The sequence below is a fragment of the Haematobia irritans genome, chromosome 1 (genome assembly GCF_050003625.1).
Source record: "Haematobia irritans isolate KBUSLIRL chromosome 1, ASM5000362v1, whole genome shotgun sequence".
Taxonomy (NCBI): domain Eukaryota; kingdom Metazoa; phylum Arthropoda; class Insecta; order Diptera; family Muscidae; genus Haematobia; species Haematobia irritans.
In genome coordinates, this window is record NC_134397.1 from 163,802,281 (window position 1) to 163,822,953 (window position 20,673).

Consider the following 20,673-nt stretch of genomic DNA (forward strand, 5'->3'; position numbering starts at 1 on the left):
ATGATTTTTTTATAAAAATCTTCAAAAAAAGTTAATTTGATACTTCATCTTTATTTCTATGCAAAAAAAAATCTCTAAAAAAATGTATATATGTGGAGATTAGGTTGACAAAAATGGTCCTTCGACATAAAATGTGTGCATTACAACATTATCATATTTTTGTATTAAAATAGCTTAGAGCCACAAATATCAGCCTGTCTAATCTAAGCTAAAATTATCTTCAAACATTTATAATTTAAATTCAATCAAACGTGTATATAAAATAGAAATATTCTATTTAACATCCAAATAGAAACCATACAAAATAAAAAACAAATTCTAGTTCTATTTTGGATAAATAAAATGGTTCTTCGATTTCAAAATTTTATATTAGAACTTTGTTGAAAAAAACAAAAAGAATTAAAGCATATTTATAGGTGACAGGTTATCATGTATACGAAAACTATAATATTATTAAAAAAATTTGCTTATGATCTTGTATTTCATAAAAAAAAGTGATTTTACTATTTTACTATAAGGATATGTACAAAACATCTTGCCTTCTGTAAAACAATGATTTTAATGTTTCAAGGTTATGTTCAATTTAACCAAAAATATTCCTTTGTTGACTATTTTGCTACATTTGGGTTCGTTTCAAAAATGGTCCTTCGAGGTAATTTTTTTCTATTTTCGATCCCAGTTTCCGTTTCGTTTAAAGAATGGTGGTTCGATTTAAAAATGTTATATTAAAACTTTGTTAGTAGGCGATAAGAAAATTATTCGATAACGAGTTATTTTAAGGTCATGTACAAATATCTGGAATTAAAAAAAAATACTCTTTCAGGGTTAAGTACAAACATTTTTAATTAAATTTTATCCAAAAGTGTGCATAAAAATGTCCCTTCGGGTTCTAATGTGCTATATTTGGGCACCAAAATATTTTTCCTTTTTAAGTATGGCCCTTCGAGATAAAATTTTTATATTAGATCTTTTTGTGGAGAAAAATTAAAGCATGCTGGTAGGCGACAAAAATATCTTTTAAACGAAAATAATTTTAAAAATTTTCAATAAATATTGCTTTTAGAAAAATAAATGAAAATGAGAATATTTCAATTCTTTACACAAAAGAAGCTTCAGGGGGCTGGTATTTCTATTCCCAGCTTTCATTCATAAAATAAAGACATATCGAGTTAAAATTTTTAGCACTTTTTTTTAAACTTTTCTCGGAGAAAAATTAAGGTATAACTCTCCTACGAAAGTGGCATTTCTAATGTAATTTAGAAAGTTTGGCTGTAGGGAATTATTTTCTTTATTAAAATATTTTTTATTACAATTAGCCCACAACATGTTTACAATTTAATCAAATTTATGATATTTTGATTGCTTGCAATCATTTTACAAAAATGGTCCTTCGAATTTCAATTTCTGTAAAAATAAATTTTATAATTTAAAAAGTTTGGCTGTAGATAATTATTTTCTTTATTAATATATTTTATTACAATTATTTACAATTTAATCAAATTTATGTTAAAAATGATTGCTTTCAATCATTTTTACAGATATGGTCCTTCGAATTTCAATTTCTGTAAAAATAAATTTTATCAACCAATATTAAAGTATACTTCAAGGCGATAGCATATTATACTCCATATAGTTTGTTAGTATTGTTTTTAAAATTTTTCTTGAAAAGAAAAATATATTGGGGTATAGCCGATTGGATTTCTTGCATACGAAAGTGATATTTCGAATATAATTTTAAAAGTTTTTATTTGGGGATTTATATTTGTAGAGCATTTTTTTCCTTAAAAATTTATTTTATTATATGTCCAAATTTATGATATTTTAATTGCTTGCTAATAGTTTTACAAAAGTGGTTCAATTTCTGTAAAAAATAAATTTTCTCAACCAATATTAAAGTATACTTCAAGGCGTTAATATATCTTACGCTGAAATATTTACACTATTAAATATGTTGTAATTAACATGGATTTTAGAGAATTATTCTCTTCATTAAAGCGGTGCTTTAAATTCACCATAATTCCAATTTTATTTTGTATAATTTGCCGATTAATTCCTATAGGACACCATTATAATTTCCAACCATAGATTTCATCCAATTAATCACTTATAATGTGAAATGAAATGTCAAAATTGTGTGATACTTTGCAATAATTAATTAAAAATACATTTGTGCAAAATCAAATGTACACAAACAAGCACACAAACGGTCGCACACACACTCATACATACACACAAAAGGAAGCTTAATTTAAAGCTTCAACTGTCCAACAGTTATTAGACTAATTGATCCTGTGACACGTACATCTACCCAACCACAATTACATAGGCATGCACACCCACATACACACACACACATAAATGGAGGGGTATTCAAAAATTCTACAATGAAGTAGGCTCCGTTTTGTAATTGTAGATTATGTTCGCGGCATGATATTGACATGATAGGCTTATTTACCGTTACAAATTGCTATACATAAATATTGGTATGTATGTATTTTTTCGTGAGCGTAATATAGGTTTTTGTATGTATGTGCAAATTAGTGTCACTGTCAAACTGTTACAAACCCAAATGTATGCAATAATTTATAATCGAAAAAAAAGACAATAGGGTGTCACGATAAACATTAATCAAAATCAAATGTTAATTTCAAGAGAAAAATTAATTTGTTTAATTTTAAAAATTCCATTTTTAATTGCCACGAATAAATCTTATATCTCATTTCATACATATGGGTATATGTATGAATCATGGATTAAACTATGTGTTGAATTTATGATTGTGGATTTTTTTTTAAATTCATAATTGTAAAATGCAAATAGTTTATTGACTATTTGTTATTATCATTTGTTTTTCGTTTTTTTTTGCGTCTCCTTTTGTTTGTCCTTTGCACTGAATTATTACATGTCATTGACTTTGGCATTGTCATTGCCACTATCACTTTGGCCGCCTATACGCACTGAGTTGGCATTGGCATTTGTTTGTTGGTTTTATTTGTTATCTATGAACTGTTAATTAATTGTATGATGATGTTCTCACAGTTTATAATGTAATTTTTAATTAGTTTTGACACTTCTGTTGGTTTTATCCAATCAACCATTATATTTTATTTTATTAAATTTTTTATTCGAGCGCGAGTGCGCTCTTACGTTCGCTTTGCCTGTAACTTATTATCCATATTGATATAATTGCACTTTTTTCCATTTACATAAATAATAATGTTAATTTTTTAATTTTTTTTTTATTTTTATTTTTATTTTCATTTTGTAGCTGTTGCCCAGGAATCATTTAAATGTCCCGATGATTTTGGATTTTATCCTCATGACCTTTCCTGCGATAAATATTGGAAGTGTGACAATAATGTGGCTGAATTGAAGACCTGCGGCAATGGTTTGGCATTTGATGCTTCCGATCCAAAATATTTGACTGAGAACTGTGATTATTTGCACAATGTCGATTGTGGAGATCGTACACAATTGGGTAAGTTTGGAAATTTTTGAAGGGAAATATTGTATGCTTCCATCCACACCAAGAAAATCCATGGAAAAATAGAGCGCAGAGTAAAAAAATGGATTATAGTAATTGACTTTTAACTATGTAACATTGAAATAATAAGAATCTTATTGATTTCAGTCGATATGATAACCAATCAAAATTTTAGCATGCTTTTAGGCTATAAGGTAATTGGCTTTATTAAAATGGTCCTTCGACTTCAGATATCAACTGTTCGATTTCGATAGAATACATCAAGTAATTGGTTCTTCTTAAAAAATCATAAACCGTTAGAAAATAAAAATTAATGAGTTTGCTGCCGTACAGGCAAAATCCATGAGAAAATGAAGAGCAGCGTTAAAAAATTGAATGTAGTTATTGGGCTATGGGAGTATGTAAAATCCAAATAATACGAATCGCACTAACTTCATTCATGAAATTGATATGACAATCAATAAAATAATTTTTTTAAATTGAAGTGACAACAAATTTAGCATGATTTTAAGCGATAAGGCCATCAGCTTTGTGAAAATGGTCTTTCGACTTCAGATCTGGATTTTTCGAACCATCTAATCTCAATATGTCATCCTACTGAAAATATGGGAGGAAGTGCAAAATTCAATAGTAGAATATATTAATTGGCTGGTTCTTTTATTTTGAATACGCGTAGGGCGAGACTATGCAACTTTGAAATAATAGGAATCATATCAATTTGATCTGCCAAATTCAAATGGCAATCACTGTACAATTAGTTGTACAAAACTGGTTTTTACAAAACTGAGTTTTTCCCCACCAGAGGTAAGAGACTCAGTTGACCCAAAATTAAAAAAAAAAATCCGGTTCGAAGGACCATGTACAATTAGTTGTCATTGACAACCATTGCAGAGAGCTCCATTTGAAATCCCAAATCAAACTTTTCTCGTTGAGTTCCAAATGAATACTATTTTTTTTATTGAATGTGAACTTATATCTAGAATATTGCTAACCCTACAATCTTATCGCTATTCTAAACAAACATATGTTGCTGCGTTTCATTAGGGTCTTCTGAGGAAAGAAGATAGGAGCCACCGTGGTGCAATGGTTAGCATGCCCGCCTTGCATACACAAGGTCGTGGGTTCGATTCCTGCTTCGACCGAACACCAAAAAGTTTTTTAGCGGTGGATTACCCCACCTCAGTAATGCTGGTGACATTTCTGAGGGTTTCAAAGCTTCTCTAAGTGGTTTCACTGCAATGTGGAACGCCGTTCAGACTCGGCTATAAAAAGGATGTCCCTTGTCATTGAGATTAACATGGAAGAACTCAGTTATAAGGGAGAAGTTCACCAATGTGGTATCACAATGGACTGAATAGCATACTTTCAGGCTACAAGATAATTGGCTTCATTAAAATGGTCCTTCGACTTCAGATCAAAAATGTGTTAATTATACTACTTATGGAAAGTAATAATTATCTATGTAATCTATGCAACCATAGTGAAAATCCATGAGAAAATAAATTGAAGAGATAATAAATATAATACAGTAATTGGCTGGATCCTTTAGCTCCAATATCGAAATAATGGGAATCATATTAACGCCATCCGCCAAATTGAAATGACAATCAATCATACATTGTAGCATTATTTCAGGCTGCAATTTAGCTTTACTAAATTGTTTAGCTTCAAGAAAATGGTCCTTCGACTATGAATCTTAAGTTTTCGTATCATAAAACTTATCAGAGCAACAAAAAGCAGTAATGTCAAAATGCAATCATAATGAAAGTGCACGGAAAATAATGTGGGGAGAATAAAAAAAGTAGAATACAGTTGCCCAGCAAAAAAGCGTCGCCAAAAAGGCAGTGAAAATGTTCTTTTTGGATCCGGAAGTGGTGCAAAATTGTCGCAGAAGCGATGATTTTAACATGGGCTTGCCATAGGACGGATGTCCATCACTTCAACAGACGTTGCACTGAATTTGCATCACTTTTTAAGGTGTGAAGCGAATCCAGTGATTTTGATGTGAATAAAGAAATTTTGTGATATTTTAATGAATAAATAATTTTTAAAATTTTTTTATGATTTTTAATGCATTATAACGCTTGTCTGGTATGCTTGACATCAAATATTTTCAAAAATTTTTCTAGATTTTTCTAGAAAGGATTTTGATTTTTTTCGGCAAAATTTAAATAAGTTGCACTATTTTATTAATTTTTAATCTGCTTTTAACCCATTTGAAACAATAAAATTTAAAAATTTCCCATTAAAAATATGAAAAAAGCGAATTATAGAAAATTTAATTAAATGAACTTCCTGTTCAGTTAAAATACAGAACATCTTTGGTAGGACATTTCTGGAAGTGCTTTTAAAGTTGTGCCTAAAGGAGAACTTCCAAATTGTTTGCTGGGTGGTTCCTCTAGTTGGAATACGCGTAGGTTGGGGTTATGCAAAATCGATAGGAATCATACTAACTTCATTCGCGAAAATGAGATGACAATCGATCTATTGAATGTCTGCTCTCTGAGCAATCACACGGCAAACGACAGTCTGTCAACTCGAAAAATTAATTAAATTTTTTTGTTCATGTATGCTTTTAAACGATATGAAAATGAAAATGGTCCTTCGAATTCAGATCTCAAAATTTTCGAATTATGCAGCTTATCAGAACGAAAATAACAGAATGAAAAAGGCGATTATATTAATTGGCTACTCCTTTTATTTGGAATACGCGTATGGTGGGACTATATAAAATCGAAATAATAGAAATCATAATAATTTCATGCGCCAAATAGAAATGGCAATCAATTAAAAAATATACCAGGCGTTACGGAAATTTGGTTTTTTGAAAATGGTCCTTCGATCTCAGATCTGAAATTTTCGTATAGGTTTTATCAGAAAAAAAACGAAAGTATTTTTGATCCCAATCCCGTTAATATTACGTATGTGATTGATTCCTAAATAAATAGTCTAGTTTAATCTGTTAATACAATACTTGTTATCACTTCTTACCTACATTTTCATGAAGCTCCGGTAGTTCTAAGTTACCTAACGAATTTTTATAGCGTACTATGATTATACCTGTCATCGTTCCTATAAATTCCATACGCCAGTTAGAAAATTAACTGCTGAAAATTTTTTAGTTAAAGTAAACCTGAAAGAAGATATTTGCAATTTACTTTTTGATAACTGGATGTTAAAGTCTAACAGAGCTACATTAATTTTCCAAATGGACATATGAATCACATATAAGTATGCAAAGAAAATGTTATGAAGACTGAGCTTTTCCCCTAAACTCTCAATTTTAAGGAGTGATATTCGATATTGCTGGAATAGTTTAAATTAGACTTTAGAAAGGCTATCTCACAATTCTATGTAAAAGGAATTAATCATATTTATTATTATATTTTTTCCTTAAAAAAAAATTTGCCACATTTTCCAATGGGAGTGTGCCACGTGTTACTGCGAGTGAGACGTTTTGTGCGACTTTTCTGAAATTCTCAACGATAATGCTGCCTAGATGAGATCTCCTTGAAAAATTGAAAAAATTTACTCTTAACTATTGAATCTTTCCTTAAGCATGACCTAAGACCTGAAATCTATCGTTCGTTCGTTCGTTTCGCTTGTTCTTTGCTCTAAAAACACTAGAACCTAATATTAATGTATAATTTTGTTGTAATCTTCCATTTTAGAACCCCCAATTTCCACACCCCATTGCTCCCGTTTGTATGGTATCTTCCCCGATGAGGCTAAATGCGATGTCTTCTGGAACTGCTGGAACGGTGAACCCTCTAGATATCAATGTTCTCCCGGTTTGGCTTACGATCGTGATGCTCGTGTCTGTATGTGGGCCGATCAAGTTCCAGAATGTAGAAACGAAGGTAAACCAATCATAAAAATTAAATTCTAAGGAAAATTTATAAAAATGTGCTCATGTGTTTTTTTTTCGGTTTAACAGAAGTTGCCAATGGTTTCGCTTGTCCTGCCGCCGGTGAATTGGCCAATGCCGGTTCATTCTCCAGACATGCTCACCCAGAAGATTGCCGTAAATATTATATCTGCTTGGAAGGTGTTGCCCGTGAATATGGTTGCCCCATTGGTACAGTATTCAAAATTGGCGATAGTGATGGCAGTGGTAACTGTGAAGATCCCGAAGATGTTCCCGGATGGTAAGTAATCTTGTGGTTTATCAAATAATTTTTTTTTTTTTTAATTTTTGGGCAATGCAATTAGTATTAAAATGGTAGCGGTAGCTTTTAAGCTTTTGTTGAAATATTTTTCTTTTCAATTTCCGGGTTAAAATTTGGAGATGTCAGTTGATATGATGAAAACTAAGATCTGACTATATTTTATTCCTATGGAATTAGATGTGATATCAATAGTGGCCTAGATCTAATGTCTTACATATAAATATATCTATCCCTATATGTAATTAGATCTGATGTTAGATCCCGTCATATATAGAATTATATATAATTATATATAATTTTGTCTCATCATATCTGGATAAATCTGCAGATATGTGGCCAATTTCGAGATCTAATTATATCTAATTAGATCCCCCAATTTTTACACGGGTTGCCAATTTTCAGAACTACTAATTAGATCTCTCAATTTTTTAGTAATTAATATTGAATTGCATGTGATGAGATCTTAAAAATTAGACAGATCTGCTGATACAGAAGATTCTGTTAGATCTTATATTTTATCTGATGGTATCTACCCTAATACTTATAAGGGATATATATCTGCTCAGATCTAATATCTATTGAATATGGAATTGGTTCTCATAATATTTCAGGAATGAGACCAATCTAATGATATAGGTAGAATTGAATATATCGTTCGTGTAAAAATTGGAGGATCTAATTAGATATGATTAGATCTCAAAACTTTAGATCTAAGCAGATTTACCCAGGTATGATGAGACAGAATTAGATATAATTCCATATATGACAAGATCTAACATCAGATCCAAGTATATATAGGAATATATATAATTATATCTAAGACATTAGATCTTGGCCAATGTTGAGATCTGATCAGATCTAATTCCATAGTACACGTGTAAAAATTGAGGGATCTAATCAGATATGAGATCTCAAAATTGGCCACTTTAGATATACTCACATATGATAAAATCATATCATATAGATATAAATGTATATAATTCCATATATGACCAGATCTGACATCAAATCCAATTATATATAGCGATAGATATAATCTAGACCAATAATATTGAGATCTTATCAGATATATTTTCATAGCAATTACATATTATTAGATCATCATTCCATTTTTCGGATCTATTCAAATTTAATTGTATCAAATTAGATCTCCCAATTTTTACTCGTGTAATTATATATGATTAAATCTTACAATTCTTGGGATTTACTCATATCTAATCACATCAAATTGGATCTCTCAATTTCTAATGGGGCGAGTAAAAATTTAGAGATATAATTTAATACGATTAGATCCAGGCTAATATTGTAATCTGATTACATCTAATTTCATAGTAATTAGATATGATTTTTCGGATCTAGTCATATCTAATCGTATCAAATTAGATCTCTCTCATTTTTTTACTCGGTCGGGATAGCAACAGATGCAGTCTGTTCGTATTTATTCTTTATCATATCTGACGGTGTATAATTTCATTCTTATAAATATAGCTTTCGATATTCTCAGATCTAATGCCTCATTTTTAAGATCCAATTGTATCAAATCTGATCCACCAATTTACCACACACGTATTTAGTCAATTTTATTTTACATTATTCACACAGCCGCTTGCTTCTACAAGTTATTATTGTTTTTTTTTTTTTTTTGCGTATTGTACATATAGATCACTTTTACTTTTCTAAGGGCAAATCAGATTCAAAATTTAGTTTTAATTTTTCATTTGTACATCATGAAATCGTTGTAAATCATAGCAAAATAAAAATCCTATCCTAAACCTACAGTCCTTAACCTCTCACATAACAAAAATCCCTCTACATTACAGCGAAGACTACTACGGCGATTTGGATTTGAAGAGCATCCGTAAAAGTGAACTATTAGCTGGTCTACAAGGCGAAGGTCGTAAAAAGGGTGTATCCAAGGGTGCTGCCGCCTCTTCATAAGTCCCTCATCACAAGAACATTTCTCCACATTAACCCCACCAGCACTCACAACAACACAGAAACAAAATATACGATGAAATATCAATCAGCCAATTAATAACTTTCTCTAAACCCCACATACATTCACATACACAGAAAACAGTGAACCCCCCAAAAGAGAGAATTTTAAAACTAAAAGAGAAAAACACAACAGGACATTTTCCTTAACCACAACAGCAACAAGAAGAAACATTATTAAATATATTGTAGCTATCAACTATCCCTAAGATGATTTTTCAGTAAAAAGAAGAAAGTAAAGTTGATCAGTTTTCCCTGTTGTCATGGGAGACCCATATAAATGAACTTTTAAGATAGAAATGATAGAGGGGTATTTTCTCCCCCCCACCCAAAAAAAAAATGTTTTTTGTTTGATATTTCCATGTTAAAATTTCTCTGTGAAAGCTTACATTTAAAATTTTCTTTTTCTTTAATTTGGTTTATTTATATTTAATAACCTGCATTTTGTAAAAAAAATCATCATCTATCAGTCTTTTTTTTTTTGTTTGTTTTTCCCTTGGAATATATGTTCCATTTATTTTCTCATCTATATATTTTTCTGTTTATTTTTGTTGTCCTTTCAAGTGAATTTTTTCTTATCACATTTTTTGTTTTTGTTTCAAAAGAAGCTTACAGAGAATTAATTCTAATAAAATTTAATAATTAAATTGCATAGGAGGAGACATAAATCAGCAGACAATGAAAGATGAAACAAAATTTAAAGAAGTTGTCAAAACAAAATTTATTGTAGAATGTCGTAAATATTTTATTTAGGCATTTTTTTTTTAATTTAAGTGATTTTTGATTATAAGTTTATAATATTATTAAAAAAAACGAAAACAAAACAAAAGAAAATAAAAAACAAAATATACAAAAAAAAATATAAAAATTAAAAAAAAAAAAAAAAAAAACACAAACTGACTTTTTCTTCCCTTCATATAATACCTTACTAATTTTCAGATATTTCCAATTAATTTCATCCCTGAATACAAATTAACAATGGATGGCATGGGTTTACCTTCCACCTTTGTCCTCGTTGGTATAACTAATGGAATATGCGTATTTATCACTATCATATTATAATAAAAATCATATACCAGGGTTTTGATTGGAATTTGTTTTTACGAATTCGGCACTTCAGAGACAACAGCAGTGCTTTCATGCCAAAATGTTCGGAAAATTTCATTCCATTTACAAAAGACCAACATATGTGACTAAAACTAGTAATGGGGAGCTTTTTGTCCTCCGATTAGTATTTACCAAGAGGATAATCCACAAGTTAGTGCAATTTTTTATGCAATCAATTGATCTAAGAAAGATACGAGTATAATGTCAGGCGAAGCCAACTGTGTAATATCATATACCGCCCAGTAAAAAGTATATACGAGGTCGAATCTTATCTACCCTCCACCAGGGTTGTGGACTTGGAGTAGCAGTCTGAAGATGCTGCTCGAGCCGGACTAGTAAACATTTTACTCGACTCCGAACCCTAGCCAAACCAAAATTTATAAAACACACCGCAAATAGTAAACTGGTTTATAGAAAGAATAAACTAACTCGTACGAAAATTTAACTAAATTGTATTTCACATTTTGAAATTTACACAGAGCAGCGTTAAAACCAAGAAAATTAATGCCCTCTTGTACTTTTTAAATGCAGTTTACGAAATTACATCCCCTCCTACAGAAACAAAATGAACTAAAAGTAAAGAAATCAAGTATATACAGCCGTAAGTTCGGCCAGGCCGAAGCTTATGTACCCTCCACCATGGATTGCGTAGAAACTTCTACTAAAGACTGTCACCAACAATTGAATTACTTGGCGTGCGGTAACATTTGCAGATGGTAAGGTATCGTAAAACTTCCTAATACCGTCTTCTAAATTGTAAATTAATCCATACGTGGGATATATCAATCAAAAAACTGGCCGATTAAATACGTATATAATTCAGTTTGACAACATTTTCTATACAACTAAAATTTTGACAAATTTTTTTTATATAGAAATAACATTTTGACAAAATTTTCTATAGCTATAAAATGTTGACAAAATTTTTATGGAAATAAAATTTTGACAAAATTTTCCATAGAAATAAAATTTTAATAAAATTTTCTATAGAAATAACATTTTGACAAAATTTTCGATAGAAATAATATTTTTACAAAATTTTCTATAGAAATAAAATGTTGACAACATTTTCTACAGAAATAAAATGTTGACAACATTTTCTATAGACATAAAATTTAGAAAAAATTTTCTATAGAAATAAAATTTTGACAAAATTTTCTATAGAAATAGAATTTTAGAAACAAAGTTTTGAAAAAATTTTCGATAGTAATAAAATTTGGACAAAATTTTCTATAGAAATGAAATTTTTACAAAATTTTCTATAGAAATAAAATTTTGCCAAAATTTTCTATAGAAATAACATTTTGACAAAATTTTCTATAGAAATAAAATTTTAGAAACACAGTTTTGACAAAATTTTCGACACAAATAACATTTTGACAAAATTTTCGACACAAATAAAATTTTGACAAAATTTTCTATAAAAATAAAATTTTGACATAATATTTTATAGAAATAAAATTTTGACAAAATTTTCGATAGAAATAAAATTTTGACAAAATTTTCGATAGAAATAAAATTTTGACAAAATTTTCGATAGAAATAAAATTTTGACAAAATTGTCTATAGAAATAAAATTTTGACAAAATTTTCTATAGAAATAAAATTTTGACAAAATTTTCTGTAGAAGTAAGATTTTGACATAATTTTCTATAGAAATAAAATTTTGACAGAATTTTTTATAGAAGTAAAATTTTGACAAAAATTTTTATTGAAATAACATTTTACCAAAATTTTCTATAGAAATAAAATTTTGGTAGATTATTTTTGCCTCGAGAGGCAACCATGATTATGAACCGATATGGACCATTTTTTGTGTGATTGGGGATCGGCTGTATATAACTAAAGACCGATCTGGACCAATTTTGGTATGGTTGTTAGCGGAATATACTAACACCACGTCCCAAATTTCAACCGGATCGGATGAATTTTTCTCCTCCAAGATGCTCCGGAGGTCAAATTTGGGGAACGGTTTATATGGGGGCTATATATAATTATGGATCATCTGTACCAATTTTTGGATGGTTGTTAGGGACCGTATACTAACACCACGTACCAAATTTCAACCGAATCGGATGAATTTTGCTCCTCCAAGAGGTTCCAAAGGTCAAATTTGGGGATCGATAATTATAGACCGATATATACCAATTTATGGATGTACCAATTTTTGGATGGTTGTTAGAGATCATATACTAACACCACGTTCAAAATTTCAACCGGATCGGGTGAATTTTGCTCATCCAAGATGCTCCGGAGTTCAAATATGGGGATCGTTTTATATGGCGGCTTTATATAATAATGGTCCGATATGGACCAATTTTTGGATGGTTATTAGAGACCATATACTTACACGACGTACCAATTTTCACCCAGATCGGATGAAATGTGCTTCTCTAAGAGGCTCCGCAAGCCAAATCTTGGGGTCGGTTTATATACTAGGGGCTATACGCAAAAGTGGTCCAATACGGCTCATTTACAATACCATCCGACCTACATCAATAAAAACTAATTATGCCAAGTTTCAAGTCGATAGCTTGTTTGGTTCGGAAGTTAGCGTGATTTCAACAGACGTACGGACGGAAATGAAATTTTCGTTTTTTTTTTATACCCTCCACCATAGGATGGGGGTATATTAACTTCGTCATTCCGTTTGTAACTCATCGAAATATTGCTCTAAGACCCCATAATGTATATATATTCTGGGTCGTGGTGATATTCTGAGTCGATCTGAGCATGTCCGTCCGTCCGTCTGTTAAAATCACGCTAACTTCCGAACGAAACAAGCTATCGACTTGAAACTTGGCATAAGTAGTTTTTATTGATGTAGGTCGGGTGGTATTGTAAATGAGCCGTATTGGACCACTTTTGCCTATAGCCCCTATATAAACCGACCCCTGGATTTGGCTTGCGGAGCCTCTTAGAGAAGCATTTTTCATCCGATCTGGGTGAAATTTGGTACGTCGTGTAAATATATGGTCTCTAATAACCATCCAAAAATTGGTCCATATCAGACCATTATTATATAAAGCCGCCATATAAAACGATCCCCATATTTGAACTCCGGAGCATCTTGGATGAGCAAAATTCACCCGATCCGGTTGAAATTTTGAACGTGGTGTTAGTATATGATGTCTAACAACCATCCAAAAATTGGTACATCCATAAATTGGTATATATCGGTCTATAATTATCGATCCCCAAATTTGACCTTCGGAACCTCTTGGAGGAGCAAAATTCATCCGATTCGGTTGAAATTTGGTACGTGGTGTTAGTATATGGTCCCTAACAACCGTCCAAAAATTGGTCTATATCGGTCCACTTTTACGTATAGCCCCCATATAAACGGACCCCCAAATTTGGCTTGCGATCGCTCTAAGAGAAGCAAATTTCATACGATCCGGCTGAAATTTGGTACATGGTGTAAGTATATGGTCTATAACAACCATGCAAAAATTGGTCCATATCGGTCCACTTTTACGTATAGCCCCCATATAAACGGACCCCCAAATTTGGCTTGCGATCGCTCTAAGAGAAGCAAATTTCATACGATCCGGCTGAAATTTGGTACATGGTGTAAGTATATGGTCTATAACAACCATGCAAAAATTGGTCCATATCGGTCTACTTTTACGTATAGCCCCCATATAAACGGACCCCCAAATTTGGCTTGCGATCGCTCTAAGAGAAGCAAATTTCATCCGATCCGGTTGAAATTTGGTACGTGGTGTTAGTATATGGTCTCTAACAACCATGCAAGAATTGGTCCATATCGGTCCATAATTATATATAGCCCACACATAAATCGATCCCCAGATTTGTCCTCAGGAGCCTCTTGGAGAAGCAAATTTCATCCGATCCGGTTGAAATTTTGAACATGGTGTTAGAATGTCGTCTCTAACAAACACGCAAGAATTGGTCCATATCGGTCCATAATTATATATAGTCCCCATATAAACCGTTCCCCAGATTTGATCTCCGGAGCCTCTTGGAGGAGCAAAATTCATCCGATCCGGTTGAAATTTGCAACGTGGTATTAGTGTAAGGCCGCTAATATCCATGCCAAAATTGGTCCATATCGGTCTATAGTTATATATAGCCGATTCCCAATCACACAAAAATTGGTCCATATCGGTTCATATTCATGGTTGCCACTCGAGCCAAAAATAATCTACCAAAATTTTATTTTTATGGAAAACATTGTCAAAATGTTATTTCTATAGAAAATTTTTTTAAAATTTTATTTCTATAGAAAATTTTGTAAAAATTTTATTTCTATAGAAAATTTTGTCAAAATTTTATTTCTATAGAAAATTTTGTCAAAATTTTATTTTGTTAAAATTTTATTTCTATAGAAACTTTAAACTTAATTATATACGTATTTAATCGGCCTTTTTTAGTTTAATATATACTACGTATGGACTACCTTGTAATTTAGAAGACGATGTTAGAAAATTTTAAGATACCTTGCCATCGGCAAGTGTTACCGCAACCCAAGTAATTCGATTGTGGATGACAGTCTTCAGTAGAAGAAGAAATTGTCACATAAATTATGAAATAGCTTCATCTTTGGCGAGATTCCGAGATAAGTTTGCATGAGATGAATACCATGCATCCGTAGCCATAATATCACATGTATGTCAACGTGCAAAAAGTGCAACGATGTAAAAAACAATTCAATTCATAAGCGATAAAGTAACCAAGTAACCTATCTTCAAAACAGGGAAAAATGACAGTTGGAAGAATTTGAAATGCTTGTTTAATTTGGATTCCAGACCACAGAGCTTCTTCACCACAGCTATGAGATTTTACTTTCCCAAGATTTGTTGGTGAAACCACAAAATTTAATCCTTTTTTGCCATTTTAGCTTTAATTAATTTTAATGACGTTAAAAGCCAACAGAGGGAAGACTTAGTAGAAAAGAGCAGTTTCGCATACAAAGAAACCATATATGCACATGTGAACAATCACACATACACACTTAGCCCTCGATTTACGCATTTTGTGGGTATATTTAGTGAATTGACAAAATTTTAAAAAAGAAAACTTAGCTCCTCTTTATTCCACGGCCTATAAAAGGAAATACAAATGGAGCATTTGGAGTAGTAACTGTTCCATGGTTTTATTTTGGGACCCAAGCGCTAATTATACCGTCCACCATAGGATGGGTTATTCCGTTGTCATTCCGTTTGTAACACATCGAAATATTGCTCTAAGACTTCATAAAGTATATATATTCTGGGTCTTGGTGAAATTTTGAGTCGGTCTAAGCATGTCCGTCCGTCTGTTGAAATCACGCTTACTCCCGAATGAAACAAGCTATCGACTTGAAACTTGGCACAAGTAGTTGTTATTGATGTAGGTCGGATGGTATTGAAAATGGCCCATATCAGTCTACTTTTACGTATAGCCCCCATATAAACGGACCTCCAAATTTGGCTTGCGATTGCTCTAAGAGAAGCAAACTTCATCCGATCCGGCTGAAATTTGGTACATGGTGTTAGTATATGGTCTCTAACAAACATGCATCGGTTCATAATTATACATAGCCCCCATATAAAGTTGATCTCCGAAGCTTCGTGGAAGAGCAAAATTAATCCGATTCGGTTGAAATTTGGTAGGTGTTATTAGTATATTGTCTCTAACAACCATGCTGGCATTGGTCCATATCGATCCATATTTATATGTAGCCCCCATATAAACCGATCCCCAGATTTGACCTTCGGAGCCTTTTGGAAGAGAAAAATTCATCCGATCCGGCTGAAATTTGGTACATGATGTTAATATTTGGTCTCAAACAACCATGCAGGAATTGGTTCATATCAGTCCATAATTATATATAGCCCCCATATAAACCGATCCCCAGATTTGACCTCCGAAACCTTGTGGAAGAAGGTGTTAGTATGTTATATTGTCTCTAGCAACCATGCTGGAATTGGTGCATATCGTTGCATAACTATATATAGCCCCATATAAACCGATCCCCAGATTTGAACTCCGGAGCCCCTTGGAGGAGCAAAATTCATCCGATTCGGTTGAAATTTATTACGTGATGTTAGTATATGATCTCTAACAACCCTGCAGGAATTGGTCAATATCGGTCTATAATTATATAAAGCCTCCATATAAACCGATCCCCAGATTTGACCTCCGGCGCCTTATAGAGAAACAAAATTCATCCGATCTGATTGAAATTTAGTACATCGTGTTAGTATATGGTCTCTTACAACCATGCAGTTGTTGGTCATTATCAATCCATAATTATATATAGCCCCCATATAAACCGATCCCGAGATTTCGTTTTGGAGTCTCTTGGAGGAGCAATATACCATATACCTCGTATGGACTAACTTACAATTTACAAGACGATGTTAAGAAGTTTTAAGATAACATGCCCTCGGTATGTATTACCACAACCCAAGTAATTCGATTGTGGATGACAGTCTTTCGTAGAAGTTTCTACGCAACCTATGGTGGATGGTACATAAGATTCGGCCTGGCCGAACTTACGGCCGTATATTCTTGTTTTATTTACCCAGTTTGGCTAAGACAATTTTCTACAATTGTGAAATCATTTCGTGAGGACTCGGTTGTAAATGTTATCCCTCATAAATATGAAAATGAAAAATTTTATTACTTGAGTATTTAAAATAAATACACGGTGATCGAACTCCCACCTTAAATTTCTCGAACATTTGGAAGGCGATCACCGATGTCAAGGAGTTGTGTCGAAATTTTGATATTATTACAGCTCGCAAAGTGGTATGGTAAAATTTTATATTTTTTCCAATTTTTGAATTATTACTGATTTTAATAAAACTTTGTGTAGGGTTTTTTGGGGGGCGAAAGCGTCACAATTTGAGGAAAACAGCCAGAAAAATACTGCCGTCATTGTATACCCTCAACTTCTTTGTAGACCTAAATGGTCGTACCATTTCAAATCCCTCAAAATTGTTGGAAGCCATATACATATATTTAAATCTGAACCGATTATCTCATTACTACTGGTGATATTTCTGAATGTTTCAAAGCTTCGATATGTGGTTTCACCGTAATGTGAAACGCTGTTCGGACTTGGCTATAAAAAGAGGTCAGTGATAAGATAGAAGTTGACCACTGTGGTATCAAAAAACACGGAATAGTGTAAGCACAATACTTAACCTAATCTAAAGCCATTTTCATGTAATTTCTCAAAAGTTCATTTATGATTTACCGAGCGATACATATGTATTAGAGGTACAGGTAAATTTCAGACAATTTTAAATGTCGATTTTACATGGATATGGGCTAGACCCTAATATAGGTAGTCAGCTGTGGATCCCTATCTAAATCTTGACTTAATATCTGGAATGTCTTTCACTACAGTGAGTACGATATGACTACAGTATGAAGAAATCATCACTAAAATTTTGTGTAATATGTGGGTATTCTGGCCATATTTGCCTAAATCGGAAAAAAATTAAATTTTGGAAAAACTCGACATTTGCCTTCAGGCGGGTCAAGTTCGAAGATGGGCTATATCGGACCCTGTTTCGATTTGACTTCTTTAGGGCAATTTTCATCCAATTTGCATGAAATTGGAAATCTAGAGGTATTTTAGGTCCATAAAGGTCTGTGCTAAATTTGGTTTATATTTATCCTGATTTGACTTCTTGAGGGCATGGAAGCCGCAATTTTCATCAGTTTTTTATGAAATTGGAAATCTAGAGGTAGGTCCTCAAATGCTGTGCAATTTTTTTTTTAGTTTTTAATGTAGTTTCATCCATTTTGTTTTATGCTTATGTAGTTCAATGAGTAGCCAGATCAAGAAACTCTGCTACAAGGATGTGGTGTGTCCAGAGTGATCTGGTGGTGAGACGGGTAGGCTTTGCTGGGGAAGTGGAAACGTGACGAGTGTCATGAGACCTTTGATTACAAATGGGACACACGTCAGCTACGCTGCTATCAATCACTGATAAGTAGGAATTGAGGCGGCTACACTTGGCTGATCTTAGTTGGGCCAAACCTACCCTGGTCTGCATAGGAAGGTCTCTCTCCTCCGGTGCTATGGGCGGTGGTCGGACTCCGAGAGCAGTATTAACCTTGTAGCTTCTCACCGCTTCAGCTACAGTATCCTCATGAATCCTGTACAGACATGTATGATATGCTGCCTGATCTAGAAGCTCTCTTTTATAACGCTGGATCTCGCGCTCTAGAAGGTGAAGATCAACCCTTAGATTCCTGCGTGGAGGTTGTCTATCCAGAAGATGGTGACTTGGATGACAACTTCGATAGCAACCCAAGAGGTACTGCTTTGACAACATGTAATTGTGTCGACGCACTGGGATGATCTTGGCATAAAGGTGATCCAGGGGTGTACTGCGGAGATATGTTGTTGCATATCTAAGGGCAACGTCTGTATGGTATTCCATTGCGTGTCGCTCGTTTGAGGTGTCCACATTGGAGCTGCATAGTTTACCAATGACCGGTCAATTGCCTTACATGTAGTCAACAAGGTTTCTTTGTCCGCACCTCAAGTGCTGCCGGCTTGATGACCTTGTTTCTACCGCGGAGCTTATCACAAATTGCAGTGGCATGGGCGGAAGACTTATAAATGCTGTCGAATGTGACCCCGATAATCTTGGGGTAATTTGTGGTCGGAATTATTTCGCCGTCGACTCTGACATTCAACTGCCTGCGTATTTCCGCCGTCCATGTTGTGAAAAGTGTGGCTGAGGATTTGGTGGGAGGTATCCATAAATTTCTTGCAGTGATTTCACTGGTAAGATCAGCGAGGTAGACGTTCAATCGATCGCATATGTCATCAACAATGGGCCCGGATGCTATACTTGTACAATCGTCCGCATATGATACAATCTCAACGCCGTCTGAAGGTTCAAGGGGGGAGGGGGGTGGAATCGAGGACAGGTAGAGATTAAACAGTGCCGGAGATATCACCCCACCCTGGGAAACTCCCTGTTTAACTCTACGGAGTCTTGACTTCTTGTCCCTGAATTCCACGTACGACTGGCGTCCGCACAGATAATTCAGATCCCAAAGGTTGGTTCCTGCCACTTGGGACGTATTTTCAATTACTTCGAATAATGTGTCGTGGTTAACCGTATCGAATGCCTTCGATAGGTCAAGCGCCACGAGGACCGTCCTATGACACGGCTTGGGCTGATTGAGTCCCATATTAATGTGTGCTGAAATGGCATGCAAGGTGCTGTGTACCTTACGGAATCCATGTTGATGGTGGGCAGGCTGGGGAGGAGTAGTGCCTCAAGTGTCTTGGCTACTGGCGAGAGAAGGGATATCGGTCAGTACGTTTCATCTTCACTCGAAACTTTGCCTGGCTTCAGTAGTGGAATCACCCTACCCATCTTCTTCCAGACATCGGGTATAATGAGTGATTTGAAGGACAAATTGAGGAGTCTGGTCAGGTACTCAACTCCCAGTATTCCCAGATGCTTTAGCATTAGCATTGAAATTCTGTCGGGGCACAGCGCCATTGGATGGTTTCGCGCTGTTGATGACATTGGTAACTTCGGAGACTACGTATGCGACGAGAGGCTCTCCTTTTCGCTCTATTACTATCGGCATGCTCGACAAACTGTCGGTTGAAAAATCTGGCGCATCTCTGCGGATCAGTCACCATCACGCCGCCAAAGGTGACTGCGTCCCATCATCCCTTGTGGTGGGGTTCGAGAGGGCTCTCATTGTTGTCCACAATTTACCTGTTCCTGTGCCTAAGTTACATTGCTTCAGGTGCTCTAACCAAGTGTTCCGCTTGTTCTCGTCGACTAACTTTCTCATCTCTAGATTCAGTTCCCTGATTCTAGGATTAGCAGGGTTAGCACGACGGCGTTCATCACGCTCGTCTGCGAGTCCCGCCGCTCCGGCTGGGAAGTTTGGCCTCACTTGGGCAATTCGACCAGCGGC

General features: G+C 33.8%; 1 protein-coding gene across 2 annotated transcripts in view; it reads left to right on the top strand.

Annotated features, from left to right (window-relative positions):
• Gasp (Chitin binding Peritrophin-A domain-containing protein Gasp) overlaps window positions 1-20,673 on the top strand; it is a 100,017-nt gene that overhangs the window by 49,632 nt on the left and 29,712 nt on the right. Inside the window, exons 2-5 of one of the 2 annotated variants that reach the window (XM_075292067.1) lie at window positions 3,269-3,478; window positions 7,156-7,344; window positions 7,422-7,632; window positions 9,474-10,508. In XM_075292067.1, the coding sequence (XP_075148182.1) occupies window positions 3,269-3,478; window positions 7,156-7,344; window positions 7,422-7,632; window positions 9,474-9,591 (728 nt within the window). In that variant the 3' untranslated portion in view covers window positions 9,592-10,508. Of the gene's footprint in view, window positions 1-3,268; window positions 3,479-7,155; window positions 7,345-7,421; window positions 7,633-9,473; window positions 10,509-20,673 lie in introns of those variants that run through there. The other variant, XM_075292068.1, reaches the window with a different exon arrangement.